Below are 19197 nucleotides of genomic sequence, written 5' to 3' on the forward strand. Positions count from 1 at the left end.
GAAAGTTTCTCGATCTGTTCGCGGTAGGTGCAACGTAATACGAAGGGGTGAAGACAGATGAATCATGGATCGTTTATTAGATTGTCGAAATAGAAAAAGATTGCAGGATTTTCTAGATTCTTAATTATTCAGAACTAATTGAATTTTCTTTATCCTTAATTAATATTTCCTCTTTAAATTCCTTAAATTTCTATTCGGAACGTAACACAGTCAATGCAAAAAATATCATTATTATTGTTTCCTTAAGTGTCTTTTAAAAAGCAATATTTGATTATTTCATACCCATTAGGGAAACAGCAATAACTTTTTCGTTCGTCAAACAAGCAATGGAAGAACGGTGAATTTTTCTTTCCACCTTTTGCTTTTCCGTTTCGTTCGCAGTTTCGTGTTATTAGCGAAGTTGGTGCTCTTAAAATATATTTTACCGACTCTTGGCGAGAAAAAAACAGAAAACGGAATGCTTTCGTCTGTTTGCAGCCAAACCGCGGGATATGAGAATATGTGGTCCTTGGACACCAGTGAAATATAACGCGGCTGGAAAAGTTACTCTTCACGGATATTTCTTCAGAGTCGAGTGAATAACTACGTTCACCGAGTCGTCTGTTTTATCCGTGATAATTTATTTCAGATTAACCATCAAGGATGTTTAATCGTACTCTTTCGTTCGATCAGACCACTTCTCGTCGATTGCTTGATTAACGAAAGAAAATAAGAACGAATTTACCGATGAAATTAAATACGAGTTTAAACTCGGAGCACTTTCTGAAGTGCTTAATCGATTTTTGAATTTAACAAACTCCAGCAAAGTAGATTAATTATTAATTGGAGTGATTAAGTAATTAAGTAGTAAAGAAAAAATTTGAGTTCATGAAATCGTCTCTTAACAAAAATTAATATTTAAAAAGCAATATGCAATGCAATTGAATTTCTAAATCTGATAATTTTCTAATTAGAATTAAGCAACACTGGTTATTTAATATTTCAATTAAAAGTAGAAGTCTTATTCATCCCAAACAGAAATATTTAATTATTTAAAATAATTAAATTTCTTTCTTTCTAATTATAAAAAGAAAGTAAATGACAGTGTAAAATTTGTCAAAGGAATCTATTAACAAGGCAAGTGTCAAACGTTATGGTGGGGTTACAAAGAGATTACAATGTAACGAGACGAGACGTGTTGTTTAAGTTGTTATAGCGTCGACGTCGTTCTCGTTATTAGTTGCCAACACTCGGGAACACTTTTTGAAAGTGCGTCACAGTACGTAGGAGTTGTGATTAACTTGGGAACTTTCGGTCTAATAACCAACGACACAGGACTGACGATTTACGAGCGCGGTTGCGGTTTCGCGGTGAAGGTTCCTAGAAAACTAATTCCGTTCGGCATAAATTCCATTGAGTTTCATTTGCAAGTTCGCTGAATCTTTAGGCGGAAATTTCGGAAACACCCCGGAAATTTCGTTTCGACGCAGCGACTAGGAAACATTGTTTATTCGACCGTGAACACCTGTCCAAGTTATTGCAAGTCGTTTTTTGTTTATCCGATTTGAATAAGAACACTTAGACCTCTTTTCCAAATGTACCTTCTAAAAATTTAATTTTTCTATAATTAATATTTTCATAATTAATTGACTTCCTGTAATTAACATTCTCGTACTTCAAATATTAAAATTTTCTTTTCCTTAAATATAAAATTTTGTCGTTTTTTCTCTTTATAATTAATTACCATCACTTAAAAGTTATGAAAGTTCCTCATGCAAAAAATAATAAATTTAAAAAATCTAATACATAATTAAATCACAGCATTAGGAACGCAGGAACGAAGGAAAAATTTTTATAAATTAAAGTGTATGAAGTACAAAATTGTTCATCCCGTAACCGCAAGTAGACGTCAAAGATATTTGAAAACCCCGAGGAATAATGGGTTGTTCCACTTGGGAACTTTTATTTCGATGCCTGCACGTTTGCTCAACGTGTCCAGGACGACGTTCAACCGAGAGAATACTGTCAAGCACGATCCCTTTCCGGCGTGTATCATCTTTCCACGAAGGCGGAGACGTATCGAAAAAAGATGTCGCTGGGCGATCGTCGTTGCCGGACGTGGAAAATGGAACTCGTCCTTCTCTACGACGGCAACATCCCCCTGGGATCCTTTTTACCAGCGCGTGGAAGTCTTGTCAGATAGGTCTTGCCAAGGGGTTGTCCGGGTGGAACTGATCGAGCAGGATGTCGATAAATCAAAATTCTTGACACGATGCTCCGGTAAAAAAGAATTGGAACGTTGGCTGGTTGCGCGAGAGTTGATAGCCACGGTATGTATCGTATCAGCTATTCGGCAATTTTAGTTAAAAAATCAAATTTCGTGATAAAAATAGTTTTTAGTAGTATTTAATAGAGTAGGTTTCCCTAGGGAAAACAGCGATCCTCCCAACCACCTCTAAGTTTCCTCAGGTTCTGGGGTTCCCGTATGTTCGATAAATATTGATGTATTTACTTAGGTGTTTCAGAATTTTCATTTATGCTTTAATGTATCTAAAAATGTTTGCAATAACCCATAACTATTAATGTAAAATAAGATAAATAATTTGCAAGAGTTGGGTACTAAGAGTAAGTAGTACGAATACATAATTAATCAGACGATACAAATAGAATATTTGTATATATTTGATAATAAGGAGAGTTTGAAAATAGGAGACAAGATTTTTATAAAATTGTTGGCAATAACCTTTGATAAATCAATATAAAATAAAATAAATTTGTTACCTTATACTTCACATAATATATAATCTGTAAAGTATTAATATTGACATTGAGTAGTACAAGTAGATAATTAGTCAGACATATAGAAATATCCATTTTCTCTCCCCTGTAATTACCAATTATGCCTGTTATAAAATCCAAATTGGGCTCTTTAAAGCTTCAACTCCATAAAATCCTGGTGTACAGAAATTCATAATTGTAATTCGTGGAGAACAGTGAATGCACGTGATCGGTCAAATTAACTCGAAACATAGGGATGGAAGGGTTCGGTGCATTAAACAAATCCCGAAACAAAGAGACAAGGGGTATTTGGGAAATTTTGGTAATCCGAGCGGAACAATGGAGGACGGGATGAGATTTCTATGCTAAACATCGTCTCTCCGCTTCTGGTATCGATCACCGTAGTCGAGCAATTCTTGCCGGTTTCCGGTGTGGCTCAGCATTATGAAAACGAGCAGACAGCTGAAAAAGCTTCCCACGATGCTCGCCAGCTTCTTTTGGCAGCTTGTCAAGAACCTCTTTTGACGCGGTACCACGAAAAAAGTCATCGTTTTAATATGTATGCCGCGTCTTTATTAATCATTCGTGAGTAATGGCCGACGGGGAGAGGCAAATGAAATACGTCTGGTACAGGAAAAAGAGGAGCTGCCGGGCTAATAAAATGTTATTAAGCACGTTGGGACTTTAATATTCGTTCGTGGCTCGTTAATTCATCGTTCAACGAGCAGCTGATTTATCGTCCACCGATTAGAATATTTGATTAACGTATTAAAAGGGGGATACGAAATAGGTGCGATAAACGCGACAAAGCTTTTTAAAATCGCGTTACTTTTTAATCTTCGGTTAATTCAAAGGGATAAAATATGAGCATCAAATTGGCTGGAAAATTAATTTCAACCGAACAGCAATATTGATCGTTGTACATTATTGTTGATTAGATTCAATTAGATTTATAGCTGTTGCGAATGATTAAAATTTATGTCATGTTTCGTTGAACCAATTAAATATATGTAATTATTCTATGGGAATTTACGTATCTGCATGAATGGATGCAATGGTTAGGATTAATTGAATCATTTTTTACATGGATTTCATTGAAGGAAATGTGGGCACTTGAATTCTATATCCGTTTTGACTGGAGCTTTTTAAACCTTTCTATACATTATTTTATCTGCCTTTTACCGCGCCCTGTGGGGCCTCTTTCGCTCGACTGCGTATTCCTTTTAACGATTTCAAATCCCTCACTTTGGTCACGACGAGCGACATCCGGTTTCGTTCCATGTTCTTCGATGGTTCTACAGATACTCCGCCGTTTTGGGACTCTCTTTATGGTCCGCCATTCGAGGATTACGTAGCCCTTCTCAACATACTCAAGTTTAAAAAATTGGAGACAAAGACCAAACAGTAAATAATTACTCAATAAACTATAATAGATTCTCGATATATTGCAGTAGACTGGGCTACAAGAGGGAAAAATTTGTCAAGCTTTTAAGCTTCCATTTTGAGGAAGGGATGAGGGGAAGATCTTCATATACTATGTTAATGGAAAAGTGGATCTAGTATGGTTGAAAATCTGTATGAAAACGAGATCCTACCGTAATAGAGTTTTTCATTTTATTTTACAATTCTTCAAGTAATCTGTCTAGAATTTTTAAATTGAATTATTATTGAGTGGAAGCAAGTTTGTGTATTCAATTACGAGCCCGTCGATCGGAAAGCGAAATCGTAAAATAAATCCGGCATCTGCAACACGGTAACCCCATCAAACAGGGCTCGCGAAGGTGTTCGCGACTTTCTTTCGCGGGATATCGGCTCGCAATACGGCGTGAAGTGTAAAACCGACAGAATGGAAGTCAATTTACGAATACATCTCGAGAGAGGTGGAAAAAGGGAACGGCTGTGATCCTTGTGCAAGCCCATAGCCACGCTAGGATTACCGTTTCCTTCTCGATTCCCGAGCACTGGAACCCACCGCCAGCGCCGATATCTTTCCATTTCCCTTTTCCACCCTTCTCTTTTTACGATTTCACTCCCCCTCCCCCTCCTCGGTCTCGTGTTTCCTTCTTTTCTCGCTTTCATTCTTAGATAATCCAGAGAGTAGGTCGATATACGCGTCGGGTACGTACCAAATCGAAATCCGTCAGAGAAAAAGGGCCACGGTGAGCACCGTTGAAAAGAGAAAGGGCTGACGTGGTAATATCGCGTCTGGAAGGGTCAAATTGATTCCTACCCCGCGGCGAGACGGTTCGAACAGCGGGTAACGTGAGTGGAAGAGGAAGAAAGATGGCGAACGTCTGGATTCAACATTTTAATAAAAGCCACCCCGCGGTTTTGTCGCCGTTACCACGATGAACTTTTCGAGGGTGAGAACTGATGGTTTAACACTACTGAAAGGGATACGAGATGGTTATAACACCCGGACAACCACCGTGTTGAAGGTCGGCAAGATTATATCCATGATTTTCATGATCATATGAATTTTTCCGTACTCTTTCCATTTTATGTACATGGAAAATTCTGAAAGCATAAACAACAATTTTTTTTTATTAAGAAAGGGAACTGTGTTAGTGGCTGCGGGATTAACTGCGGGATCTATTGTAAAAAATTATGCAAGAAGGAGGTGAATTGGATATAAACGAAAATATTGCACAGCTATTTTTAAAGATTTTATTATTATTTGATATTTTTCTTCTAAGTACTACTTTATGAATTTATTAGTAAGAGGTATTTTCCATATTTTAATGTAAGTAAATAAATTCTGCTTGAGAGAACTCATTTACACGAGTTGAACTAAACTTACAACTCGTACCTCCTTACTTGCTTGTGGGAATTAAAAGTTGTTTAACTTGTTAGAACAACTTTATCGAGCATTAGAGAGTGTTTAATCGAGAATTTACATGGTTCCTTCAAAGACCTTGTCGAATGGTAAATTGTCGGAACGCTGTGAGAGCATATGTAAGCAGCAACTTGTTGCATGTTGTTCGTTACGAATTTCGATACACATGAATTTCAATATGTTTTTGAGTATTTAATGTAATAGTGTATAAAATATAAATTATCTTAAATGAAAATTTCAGAACAGCAAAAATTATTAATATTATATTGTAAAAACACTGGTGCGTAAGTGTCTAAGGCTGCAAATATAAAATTTAAAAAAATTAATTTGCGAATTATAATTTATATATTATACCGAGTAATATTATTGGTTTTTAGTCAGAATTCTAATTTTCGATTGAACTGATAGATAAATGCTATCAATGCTTCACTATAGTACACTGTATTCCAGTAGTGCAAAATTCAGTAGTACAAACTACGAATAGTGCGACGCGTAGACAAATATCTTCGTACTAGCCTTCAACAACTCTATTTTAAAAAATATTGGTGGGGTCTTTTTTATACATAGAGTTTCATAAAAAAATATAAAAATATTAAAGTTTAATATAAGGTACTTAGAATTAAATAAATGCAAATGACTTTTTTTTAAATTTCTGAATTAACCCCTGACGGAGGAGAGAGCCACAATTTTAATTTAATTTTTCACTTCACATTATTTTCATTTTGCAAATTGTTTATCAGGTAGAGGAAAGGAAAACGATTGTTGCGGTTGTTCAGTTGCTTGTATCGACCGCTCGAAGTTTCAAGTACCATTTGGAGGCGCTCTCCACTGGCAGGTCTTTGGTTTATTAAGGCCGTCTTGGATTTCCAAGAGGTCGATGCTCGCTTATTACCTCGGCCACGGCTCCTCTAGGATGTGTGAAACCACAACGCCGTTCTAAAGCCTTAATTGAAACATTGTCTGAAGCGTGTATGAAGATTCCACCGCCCCTTTGTATGCAACAGCCAAGTGTTTATCGATTTTACAAACGCTATTTCTGCCCAGATTGTTCATTAGCTCGTTGCAATTTCATTTAATTATATAACTTAATACAGTTACGAATTTATGCGAAAATTTATGAAAATTGTTTCAAAATTGCAAAAATTATTTAATTATTTTGTAATTTCAACATGTAATTTCAGTTCGTTTCATTTTCAATTTATATAAATTAAATGAATTTTTAATGAACGAATATTTTGTGAACAGAAATAGTTTATTAGTTTACCAAGATTTATTGAACTATTTCGAATATATATTTAATAATTGCAATATTTGCGAATGATTTTTATACCCAAAGAACTAATTAATTGATTCATTTAATAACTTCGATATGTATATAACAGTGATACTTTGCCAGGGCGTCGCAAAGCGTCGTTAAATCGTGTTGAATGTTACGACGAAAAAGTAACGAGAATATCGCGGCTCGAAACGAGGAGAGAACTCGTCAGAGGGTTTAGTGGTTGGAGCGGGGAACGGAAAGAAAAGGCGTCTCGTTAAGGTGACTGTTTCAACCCCTTGAAAATTCTGCGAACGGAAGGGTGCAAAGAGAAAGCTTGGACGTACGTTCGACGTGTTCATTTTCGTAAAAAGTGCCGGTGATATTTATTTTAAAGCGTGGCTTGTTCTGTTAGTAGGTAGAAAGTTTGCCCTTATACTAAAGTTGGAGATAAAAATTTTTTACTTCTGCTTGTTAATTTTATCGAACGTTTAGTTAAGAGTATCGAGAGAATAATTATTTACATAAATTGTTCAGAAAATTGTTGGAAAATTCTCGTTTCTGTATTTTTACAACGAAGAAAAATTAATAGATAATTAATGAATAATTAAAAATACAATTGAAAATTAAAGTGAATTCAAATTAATGAAGAAAAATTGAAAATAAACGAATGTGAATTTTGATGAATAATTAAAAATAGGTAAAAATTGTATTTTTAACAGCAACAAAACAACTCTCCTGGCAATATATTGAGCAAGATGTGACTGTCTTTATTGCGAATGTGTTTGGAAAAGAACAGGTGTTGAGTGCAGTTCAATTCGTCGTTTCAAAGAAGAAACTTCTGTTCATCGTTCTGTATACACTAAGAGTAACCAGTGGTTTTGCTGTATTCGTTCTTTACTGTTTTCTCATGGTGAGCACCGACGGTAATGCGCTTCTTGGTACATTAACCTCGTCTTGCACACAGTTCTCGGCCACTCACACGTACGTTCAACGATGCACAAGCGAGCACAATAAGGGGTTGTGTTCGGTTCATCCCCTTAGGTTCAACTTGAATCGCCCCGAAACCGAAACATCTTCCTCATCGATGCACCTGTTAATCATCGTACGGCCGACCATGAAGAGAACCACAATTTTAATTGATATTAAAATTTAAATTATTTTTCATTTCATATTATTTCTATCTTCTAAATTTAACTCTGCTCTTTTAAAAATTATACATTTAACTTTAGATTAATATCTTTGTTATGTTTTGTAAGTTTGGGTACTAAAATATTATTATATCTTTTCAAGATTTTCAATTATTCAATTATTATTCCCATTCAATAGAAAAAGCACACCTTAAAAAGCTGTTCAATTAATACGAAGTGGTTCCAATGAAACCTGAGCATAATAAACGCGAAGTAAAGTGTACTGTTGAATATTATAATTAGCTTTTGTCGCTGGAGCACCCTCATTAACCCCTTACTTCATTTACATATCGCAAGTGTCATCTAAAATATTAATTACCTTGTTCGAAGGATTCCTTGCCGCCTCGATCAATATTCATCAGAATTTTTATGAAACTTCCTCATAACTTCCCAAACGAATTGATTCCTTCCGCAAAATATAAAGGAGGATTGGAAAAATCACGCGGAATGTAACGAATGGGTTGACGTAAATATTTTCGAACGAATCGACAACTCGTCGGTAGCCATCAACATTTTCGCAGGATTTAATGTTTAACAACACTAGGAAACGGTATTTGCTTTCACGTAGGATTCATGGCTTTCCTGGCTGCCTGTTACCAACCTATAATTTCTCTCGTCGACTGACTAAGCATTTCCAGCCAACCATGGAGCATCCAGCATGGACGACGAAGCGTTCTCGGACACTGCCGGACCACTTAACCGATTGTTCCGTTTCGTTCACTGACAATCTGCTTCCGATTATCGTTAGAATCCTCGATGCCATTCGGTTTCCGTTCGCCCCGAGAATTTATTTAATTAGATGGGTCCACCTGTTCGGTTAAATGGCGTGATTATAGTAAACGACGAACCGAATGCAAGGTTAGTGTTCCCAATTCATTATCCATTTTTAATCTATGTTCCAGAATGATACAATTTAATGAATTCTGACAAAAGACAAAGTAACGACTTTTCACTTCCTCAGAAGTTTGAAATAAATTTCTATTTAAACATAGAAATATAGGAAGTTTAAAATGATTTGATGACATAAAAGTAAGTATTACTAATTCAAGGTGAGTGGTCCTTTGTTGGAATAAATAATGATGGCCCAATTAAACTGATTGATCTATTGTTGGCTCTAATGAATAGTCAGTCATTTTGTATTATAAATATTTATAAAACGTGTATGAAGTCCTTTTTATCAAATTTTAAGCTTCAAATTGATGTATTTAGCATAAGTGCTACTTCGAAATCCTTTTATGTCATGAAACGGTGTTAAATTTTATTATTCCCTAAGTCTGACTAATATCTAATTAATTATTTCAAAAATAATACTCTTGCATCCTACTTTCAAACCCTCTATTTAGGGACTCGGAAAATACACTTAATTTTTTATATAAAATTGTTTGTATATACAAATCCAAATTATTTTCACCATAGCCTAATTAATAATACATTAACCCTTTGTCAAGTATCAATCATAGAAGCATCCAACAAATCACAACCACCCCCATTTGAATAAATTCTCCCATAAGTTATTTCATTAAAATTAAGTATAATCTGTCACGTAATATCATCCCCTAACTTATACGAAATATCCCTCAAAAGCACCCAAAACATACAGACGCGTACTTCTGCAGGGGTTTTAAAGCGAATTCGCAGCTAGAAAAGAGGTGGGGGGGTGTTGTTCACGACAACGACACTCGCTGGCCAGCGTTTCTCACCCCCTGGTAGAAATGAAACAATTACAACTATGCCCCAACAATTTATAATTCTGCAGCGTGCAACCCTTCCACCCTCTTCCCCTCTTCGCTACGGTGGCGCAGTTAAACGTTATTACTTCAGTCGTTGCAGATAATTTCCCTCGTTTGTTCGTCGAGGCATTTACTGCTCCGCGAGGGTGGGGGTGGTTGACGAATTCGCGCGGCTATACAGAGGCGAGAAAGAGACCAGGGGGTGAGGTGGCGCGTGGTACAAGGGTGGTTGGATATAATTCGCCGTTAATTCCTAGGAACGAAAAGGAATCGCGAATTGGGGTTGCTTGTCGGCCTGGTGTTCAGGTGGAGAGCTAAGGGGTCGGGAGAATTAAGTGGACGATACTTTTGATGTAAGTAAAATGAAGTAAAAGGGATGAAATACGAAGATTGTCATAGATATTATTCGTTAATTATTACAGTGAGAATTTTACAGAGTGAATTAAAGCTTCATTAGTTTATATTATTTTATTTTTAAATACTATTTCCTTGAAGGGTAAAATTTTATTAAATTTCTATAAAAATTTGAGTGCATCAGCAACAGACTGCGTAATTACCGCGTAATGCTTAATAATAGTAATTATTATATTACACACTAGACTGAAAATTGCAGTTAATTGTTAAATTCGTGGTAATTACTTTTAGCTCAATCTCACTTTATGGTCAAATGCTAGTCTCCTGCTATTTTACAGTGAATTTAATTGCTTAAAAAATAAAATTCAGGAGCCTAACAATTATTATTTTCCTTTTTCATTTTTCTTATTCTTATTTTACGTTTTCTTTCGAGATTTTATATTTTTGCTACTTTTCCTCCCATTTCTATGATTCCACCTTTTTCCTTCAAACTATTATCATTTTATTGTCTTTCTTTTTAAAACATCATTACTTTGTGAATAAATAATTTGTAATGAATCCTTGCAAATAATTGAAAAAACATTCTATAGTTGTAGAGAAACTATTGCTTTCAAAGTTGAGTGCTCGTCAAAGGTAAACGAAGGAAAAAGGGATAGAAGTTGTTCGGCGTTTCGCAACGCATTCTCTCCCTTCTGCTTTGCCAACTCTGCGATCGTTTAATTTCATTTATCTTCACTTTAAATGCAACCGTTTTGAAGCTTTCTGAGGGGGAAAGTCTTCAGAACTTTGAGACGAACGAGAAAGCCGAAACGTATTAAGCAGTTGGCAAGTAGTTTGAATTGGTGGATAACTTTTGTAGTTTACCATTACATACCTGTTTCTCGTAGAATATCAATTAGTCAACAAATACTATCTCTCTGAGTTTGATCTATCATTTAAAATTGATTTATTCTATTAGTTCATCCTCCTTTTCTATTATCAGTTCAACCGAGTATAAAAATAATTTTTATAATTCAGTTGGAAATTTTTTTCAAAAAGTGGAGAAACTGAAAACAGAAGCAAATTGGGGTTTTCTTCTGACATTATTTATATAATAATAATTTTATTTAACATTTTTCTTCTACTTTCTATTTTCAACGATTTAATTACATTAGATTTAACACCATTAACAGGTGATCACTATAGAGGTTAATTACCTATACTCTTACTGCTTTGAATTTTTTCGATTACATAAATATTGTCACGAATCCTATGATTCATGTTCTGAAAAACTATACTTTTAGCAGGAAGTGTTTCAATAAATTCGTTACCAGGTAGCCCCTGCCTTTGCTAGCGACACTCCTCGCGATATATTACACACATAGGGTTCTTTCGTGTTCGCTGAAAGCGATTGCTTCGTGCTTCGTATTATTGAGGTCGAGAAAATCGACCTCGTATTGCTTTCCACCCGCACGCTCTCTCTTTCAGCTCTCGCTTTTGATGTTCGTGGCGAAAAACTTTTTCGGCACAACAGAGCGTAAGGGAGTTCCGTGATATTGTATCGCTATCGATTTCACCAATAAAATCTCGTGTCTACTTTGATACCAGCGGAAACACGAACAAAACTACGTCAGTTTAGCTACCTGCTTTTGCAGATCAAATAAGATATATATTCCAATCAGTAGAAAATACTCGTTGAAACACAAGAAACTTTTGTGAAAACTTAGGAAAAATTATTATATCAATTTTACACTGTAACCGTCGTCTTGCCCTTGTCTCCCCTTGGTTATTCGAACGGAGGATCCCAAGATTAACCAAAAGAATATACGATTCATTCAAATAAGCGAAAAACAAAATTACTCATTTACGGGAGACGACGATCGTGGTATTTCGACGAATTAGAACGGAATGTCGGTTGCTCGTGCTGCACGCATTGAATGATAAATTCTTGTGAAAAGGGATCGAAGTAAACACGGTCGTGCTTGTTATGATCGCTCTATCCGAACGTGATAAACGCAAATACACGTCATAGAGGATTAAATATCTGGAATTTCTCCATTATATTCAAAACTTCCCTTATGTGGATTTTTTTATCCAGAAAGTCGGAGGAAAGCGAACTCGGTAGTTGGTTTCTGGTAGCTGACACAGAACTTTCAGATTCCCATCTAGCAGCGCGCAGAAATCAACAAGGCTCTACGAATGCTCCGTTTTAGTTTCAGCGCTTAACCTGCTGTGTTTACTTATCTGAGTCGGTTGCTCGACGACGAATGACGATTCTCGCATCGATCCCGAGCCCCGTCGATCGCGATTCGCTAAACGTGAGGTGGGGAGACGATTCGCGCTTGCGCAATTCACCCGAGTGACTCGGTCAATCAAATAATATGTAACTGTCGATTACAACACTAATAATAATTAGAAAATAGTATAATTTCATAGTTAATTAATCATTATTTGTTAATTGCAGAAATAGAGTGCATATTGAAGTTCCAATTAAGAATCTTAAGTTCAATTAATTAATTCACAATATAACACCTTTATTCATTAGTATCTTCAATTGTTCATCAACGACTATATTCGGTATAAAAATACTTTAATTAAAAATATTCTATTAGCTATAAAATATTTAATAAAGAAAAAGAAATTATCTTGAAAATAATAAAAATTGTTGCATACTCGGTGGAAGCGCACCTTCTACCAATCAAATAATATATAACTGTACGGTTACAACACTAATAATGATTAAAGACATAAATAGTATAATTTCATAGTTAATTAATCATTATTTGTTAATTGCAGAAATAGAGTGCATATTGAAGTTCCAATTAAGAATCTTAAGTTCAATTAATTAATTCACAATATAACACCTTTATTCATTAGTATCTTCAATTGTTCATCAACGACTATATTCGGTATAAAAATACTTCAATTAAAAATATTCTATTAGCTATAAAATATTTAATAAAGAAAAGGAAATTATCTTGAAAATAATAAAAATTTTTGCATACCCCAAATGCAATAATTGATATCATTCAACACGTTGCTGGCTATTCTTAAAGCTGTTGAAATTTCAAGGAAATGGAATTTGGTAATAAACTCGGTGCACAGAGAAACCGAATCAAACGTAGGATTCTTTAAGAGATATGAATCACAATTTTCCGCGTGGAATAAGGGCTATCGATCAAACGGAGAATCCGCGAGGATTCCAAAGAAATTCCTGATCCAGATTCCAGTAGCTGCGAGAGGATCGCGCCCTCTCGAAAAAACCGAGGGACGAGATCGAGGCGCAGTAGTAAAGCTCGATATAAATCAGACGGTGCCTTCGACTTTTAACTGCACTACTTTCCACTTCCTTCCCATCGCTATCTAGCTTGTCCATCTTTTTCTTCTACTACCCTCTGCGCTGGCCGCTGTTCCCCGACACGTAATTACGAGCCTTCGACGAGAAACTTCCGGTTTCCGGTGCTTTTACCACGACCGTGATTACCCGGCGATCCTTGAGGAAAAGAACGCGGCAAATGAAAACTGGATCCATCCGATTCGATCTTTCTAACTCGACAGAACTTCTTCCTTTCAAAAAATTACAATATGGATAATTTTAATAATAATTCTTTCATTATTTTAAATTACGGGGTCATTAGTGGTCAACGTGTGAAATGGTATAGTACTTCAACCCTTCGACAACTGACCATGAAGAGAGTCATAATATTAATTTAATTTCGGATTTTACACTTTTCCTTATTTGTATTATTTATTATTCCAAGTACTTAGTTAAAAATATTTTCAATTGAGTAACTCAGAAAATTCCTTATAATATAGACCAGGGGCGGAATGGCCATCAGAAGTTCAAGAAAATCCCTCCTGGGCATAAAAGAAATTTAGGGCCTAATTAATTAAAATTAGGGATAATGGGCTCTGTAAAAATTCAAGTGCCCTTTACATATAAATAACGTGGTATTAAACTAAAATTTTAAAAAATTTGAATTTCTTACGTTTCGAAAGTTAAACTAACAATTGGATACATGTGTAATAAAAATGAAATAGAAATAGAAATAATAAAATAAACAGTAAAGTTCCTTTTTACCATTATTAATATTTCTGATGGACAAATTGGATAGAGTTTCAGGTACCATATTTTTTACTGCATGCACGGGGTTTTCGTTCGTCGATTGAAGTTTGCGTTAGCAAAAAATAACACGGGCTTTCAACGAAATTTGTATCTACATACGTGTACACGCATTTTTTGCGAACGGACAAGTAAAAAATTGCCGAGCATCCGCGTGCTTATGTGTTTGAATTCAGAACGGGGAAACGTGCCGGGTTTTCGCGAAATCCTATCAATTCGGGGCTGGGAAATAAGAGAAAGAAGCCGGGAAAATGGAGGATATGGATCCAGTGTAGCGTTCTACATGATTTCATCATCGCAACCATGTGTCTATGTATCGTTGGCAACAACAGAAAATGTTTTCCTACTGATACGTGTCTGACAAAACTCATAACGCTGTCGACGATTTCAAATCGTTCAATTTCTGACGATATTTTGCTGCTGACAACGAAACGACACACTGTTCACCATTGTCAAGCTGTGATTAATGGCTCTATTCAATTAAAGTACTGGGTGATTTAGTAACGTAGCATTTGTACACATTTGTTCATATAAGAGTTATAATTGAAGGAATGGTGAATAAAAGTGTCACGTGGAAACATTTCTTTTAGTATATTAAAGATTCTCATCTACTGCAAAAATAATATTCCAAAATAATATAAATTTTAATAATTTAAATTTCAGAAAATAGAAATAAAAAGGGTGCAAAGTTAAATTTATGTTGCTATTATTTTTGGAATCAATGAGATTTCAATTATCACCTATTTATTTGTAACTCAATAAAAATAAAAATTAGGTGTACTATAATTAAGAGAAAATTTATAGTAAGATACTCTAGTTGCTATTAGATGATGGTGCTTATTTTTAAATAATTTGTACTAATAAATTTGTAATTTATACGGTAATAATTGTAATAGAAAATAAAAAATATTTTACTGTAACAATTGATGATTAAATTTTCTTTCTCCCATTTTGCGCCATCTTGTATAAAATATTATTCAGGATAAAAATTCTGTAATCAAAAATCGTGGACGAATGCGAAATGAAAGTTGGAGTTCGTCGAAACGAGCCTAGGTTCAATAAACTGCTCGCTAATTACACTCAGCCAGACGATCGTCGAATTATTTGTCCGGAAGTCGAAGGCAGCGCAGACGTCGCGTTTTATCCTTCCGGTCGAACGGCGATCTCATCCGGGCGATTTTTAATCGAGCCACCCTCTCCCTCGGATCAACCTTTCTCACACTCACAAAGCGTTTTCCAGGAAATTCTTTCGATCCATTTTGTTTCTGTCACTTCCCCTCTATCAGGTGCACTTTGATCTCATACCAGTTGAACAATCATTGAGTTAAAAAAATAAATAATCGTTTTAGAACTTCATCTTGTTCAATTTCAAATTTGAAACTTTATAGAATTCCATTTCTTTAGCAATATTAATAACAAGATTCATTAATTTTGCATAAACAATTCATGAATATTAATTTCTTTCGACGAGATTACTGTATTGTCTGACTGAAAACATTCTACCTCTTCTTTTAAAGCAACGGTTGGTCAAAGCGAAAATTCGTTTCGTCGACAGAAACCGGATTTCCAGACTCCATTTTCTGAGAGAGGCTTCTGTATACGACCATTCGCAACTTCGTTACGTTTTGTTACCACAAAATGAAATCTGTTCCATATTTTCTGCCGGAAAATGATCCATCGCGGATTTCACATTCCATGCACATCCACGATGTTCAACACTTTGATATTTGCTCGATCTAATCGAGCTCTTCAATTTAATTAAAATTAACCAAACCTTATTTATCAATACGATAAAAGAAAAAATCAACCCAATCACACTGAAAGAGAAAAGCAACCCCCAACGGAACTCCATAAATAATAAAAGAGTTCAGCAATCTATTTCCAGGTGAAAACAATAAGCTTTTCCTCGGCAGAAAAGCGTTTTATTCAATCAAACAATATATTTGGTGAAGAAGCAAGCTGGAATATTACGAACAGATGCCCGAGAGAATACAACGGCATCATCCTTCCGGCAAAAAGAAGCAAGCAACGTTCGTATACGTGATCTCACGATGATCTATGAACTGTTTCACGGCGAGAACCTCGTGCCAGGAGAGTTCAAGCAAAGACGAAGGATCACATTGTTAGCTTTTCAACGTGAAAAGGTGTGGTTGATACACAGTCGGTTCTGGGTCCGTGTATAAGGGAGCGAGAGCTCGATACGTGACTAGAGAGCAAAGCAAAACAGCGAACCTTTCAAAAATCGTCTCCTTTTTCCGCCTCTTTATCGCTTCTTCTCTGTCGCTTTGCGACACGTGGGCGACCCGTCCACCGTGTTAATCACCCCGTTTGCCGGAGCCTTCGTATCTCCCAGCAGCGATTTTTTACCGGATCATCGCTGATTAGAGACGACATTCGTGGCAGGTCGCACTTTTTTATGAGAGTTTATGGCCAGTCTCGCTCGTTCGTGATTCCTCTTTATAAACCTCGGCTATATCGTGTTTAAGTGTAAAATGTCCTTTTTTCCAGATTGAACAGATTGCAAGGATTCTAGCGAAGTTTATTAGTGTATCGGTGCACGTCTACATGGCTAAAATTAATATGCATTCTTTATGGCAAAGGAATAAAGTGCTTTGCTTTGAAAGGATTCATAATAATTTAGTAAATCATTAGAAAATTAATTTTTACTTTTGGGACTAGAAAAAGTAGAAAATTAATTTTTATATCTCTATAAAATTAATATTTTGTATTATCTACAAGTTAATATCCAAAGTAAAGCGACCCTTTTGTAAACGTCTGACTTATTATTGATTTACTACTTAAAGAGGACGTCTGACTTATTATTGACCTAGCCTTGATCCAAAGTTTTGAATTACTCATCATTTTTTAATTTAGTGTACAAAATGAGCATAACGAAAAGTATATCAATGCAAATCTCAAATTTTTAAAACATGTTAAAAAATTGTACATTTTAGTATCCCTGAAATTTCTAATTTAAAATCCATTTCTATTTTAGAGTAAATACAAAATTTTATGTTAGTTAAAAGCATGAAAGTATTGATAAGATAAATAGAAGTATTCTTAAATCGTTGAAATAAAAGTGAAATTATTTGCAATTCTAATAGCACATTTTGTCAAAGAGTCGTAATAAATTGGTAGAGATTAATTTCAAAAGAGCAATCAATTTTCTTTAAGAAGAATGTGCACAATTAAGACGAAGGAACGTTATTAAAGGGACAACCACAAATTTATCAAGCTTAAATTGAAATTGAATACTCACCACTGAGGAGGAATAATCCACAGGCGACCAGAGTTCTATGATCCGAATAACAATGTCCAATTAAAGCTGAGATCGTGGCAGCAAGGACCAGCGCCACAGCTGCTACTTGAAACGGGGCTGAAATCCTGAAACAAATGTAACATTAATCAATCGCATTAACGAGCAAAGCATAAAAATATAATTATATAATAATAAAAATAAAATTACACGAATTATCCGATAAGGGCTCTATTTCTCATTTCAACGATCATCGACGATTAAACGTTACCCTGAAATGTTCCTCCCATCAGAATTTAACGCGATACTCTACGACCGTTCTCTTCAACAAGACATACGTCGTTCGACGATGAAAATTGATGTTACAATCCTCTGTCACAGCACTTTATAACTTTCTGAAGATGAAGACGGAGGAGGTTAATCAAGATTTGCTGGGAAGCCTTAGTTCGAAGTGACACGAGGATTCGAATACACCCCCGAATATTATGATCGATCCTTTAACTAACTTCGAAGGTCAACTGAAAATGTTAAGTAGGGTAGCAAATGGAAAGTTCAATTTAGAAAATGATGAGATCGTATTTTGAATAATTGCAATTAATAAACATTACTTATCATTTTTACTATGGAATTGAATACTTGTAATTATTCCTACGAACTTTAATTTTTCAATTAAATAATTAGATAAATAAAAACGCTAGAATTACTCTAAATACAATTAAAATTATATTAACGATGTAAAATAACAAACTGAAACATTGTATTGAAAAGAATAAATTTCTAATATATTTTACAATATAACTCTTTCTATCGTGTGCCTTGTTAATAACGAATAGTCAGTGTCAAGTAAAAAAGTAAAATGATTATTAAAAATAATATACTTTGCCAGCAGGGATCAACGTTTCTTTTGCCTTTAATACTTTTTAAGTAGAGATCAATTGTTTAACTGAAATCCTATTAACGCCGAGTTGAAGACTGAAATCGCATTTGCATTATTAAGCGATCAATTCGACCTGTTCTGCACCCCATACAATTGTGTTTTTTTTATTTCACTGCCAATACCATTCCATTGGCTGTTTATGGAGAACGAACGAGAGGTTGAAAGGAGAACCGGAAAAGGCGATAAACCATTTTTCCAGCTTTAACCACTTATTTGCCATTATCTTGCATGCTCAACTCTCGTCGTTCAACTCCTATACACATTGTGCTTTCGGTGCATTACTTCCATTCGATTTCATAAGACGATGCGTTTAATGATCGAGCAATTTCCACGGCAGATTTAATTATTACGCTTGAAGTGGGTTTCCACGTTGTCTTTGTAAGATTTTTGAGGAATTTCTTTGAAAAATCCCTTTGATAGAATTTGCAAAATTTGTTTATTATTTTGTAAAAATTTGAAGAAACGGGGAGTCCTATGTCTTCCCACAATCTGCATTTAAACGTTTACCCGGGAAAATTCAATGAATTTTCATGAATGGAAAATTAGTGACAGACACAGAAATTTCTACAAAATTTTCTCCGCGAGACGTCGGATCGTTGTGTCGCGAAGGGTTGTTGTAGATAAAATGGCGGAGGACATCCTGGTCCAGAGGAAGGGAATTTCGATACCCTGGCTGTAATACACGTATTCGTAGCTATCGTGGTAAATGGAGCATGCTGGGTAACGACGCGTTTCACGCTAAGGGATGCTGTTCCCTCGACTCAGCCCCTACACCCTTAC

The 19197-nt window shown here is 35.3% G+C and overlaps 1 protein-coding gene across 1 annotated transcript in view; it reads right to left on the reverse strand.

The window, feature by feature from the left end:
* LOC114877900 overlaps positions 1–19197 on the reverse strand; it is a 140738-nt gene that overhangs the window by 19823 nt on the left and 101718 nt on the right. The window contains exon 4 of the mRNA XM_029191031.2: positions 17484–17608. Coding sequence (XP_029046864.1) covers positions 17484–17608 — 125 coding nt within the window. The remainder of the gene's footprint in view (positions 1–17483; positions 17609–19197) is intronic.

The sequence above is a fragment of the Osmia bicornis genome, chromosome 10 (assembly GCF_907164935.1).
Source record: "Osmia bicornis bicornis chromosome 10, iOsmBic2.1, whole genome shotgun sequence".
In the NCBI taxonomy this organism is placed as follows: domain Eukaryota; kingdom Metazoa; phylum Arthropoda; class Insecta; order Hymenoptera; family Megachilidae; genus Osmia; species Osmia bicornis.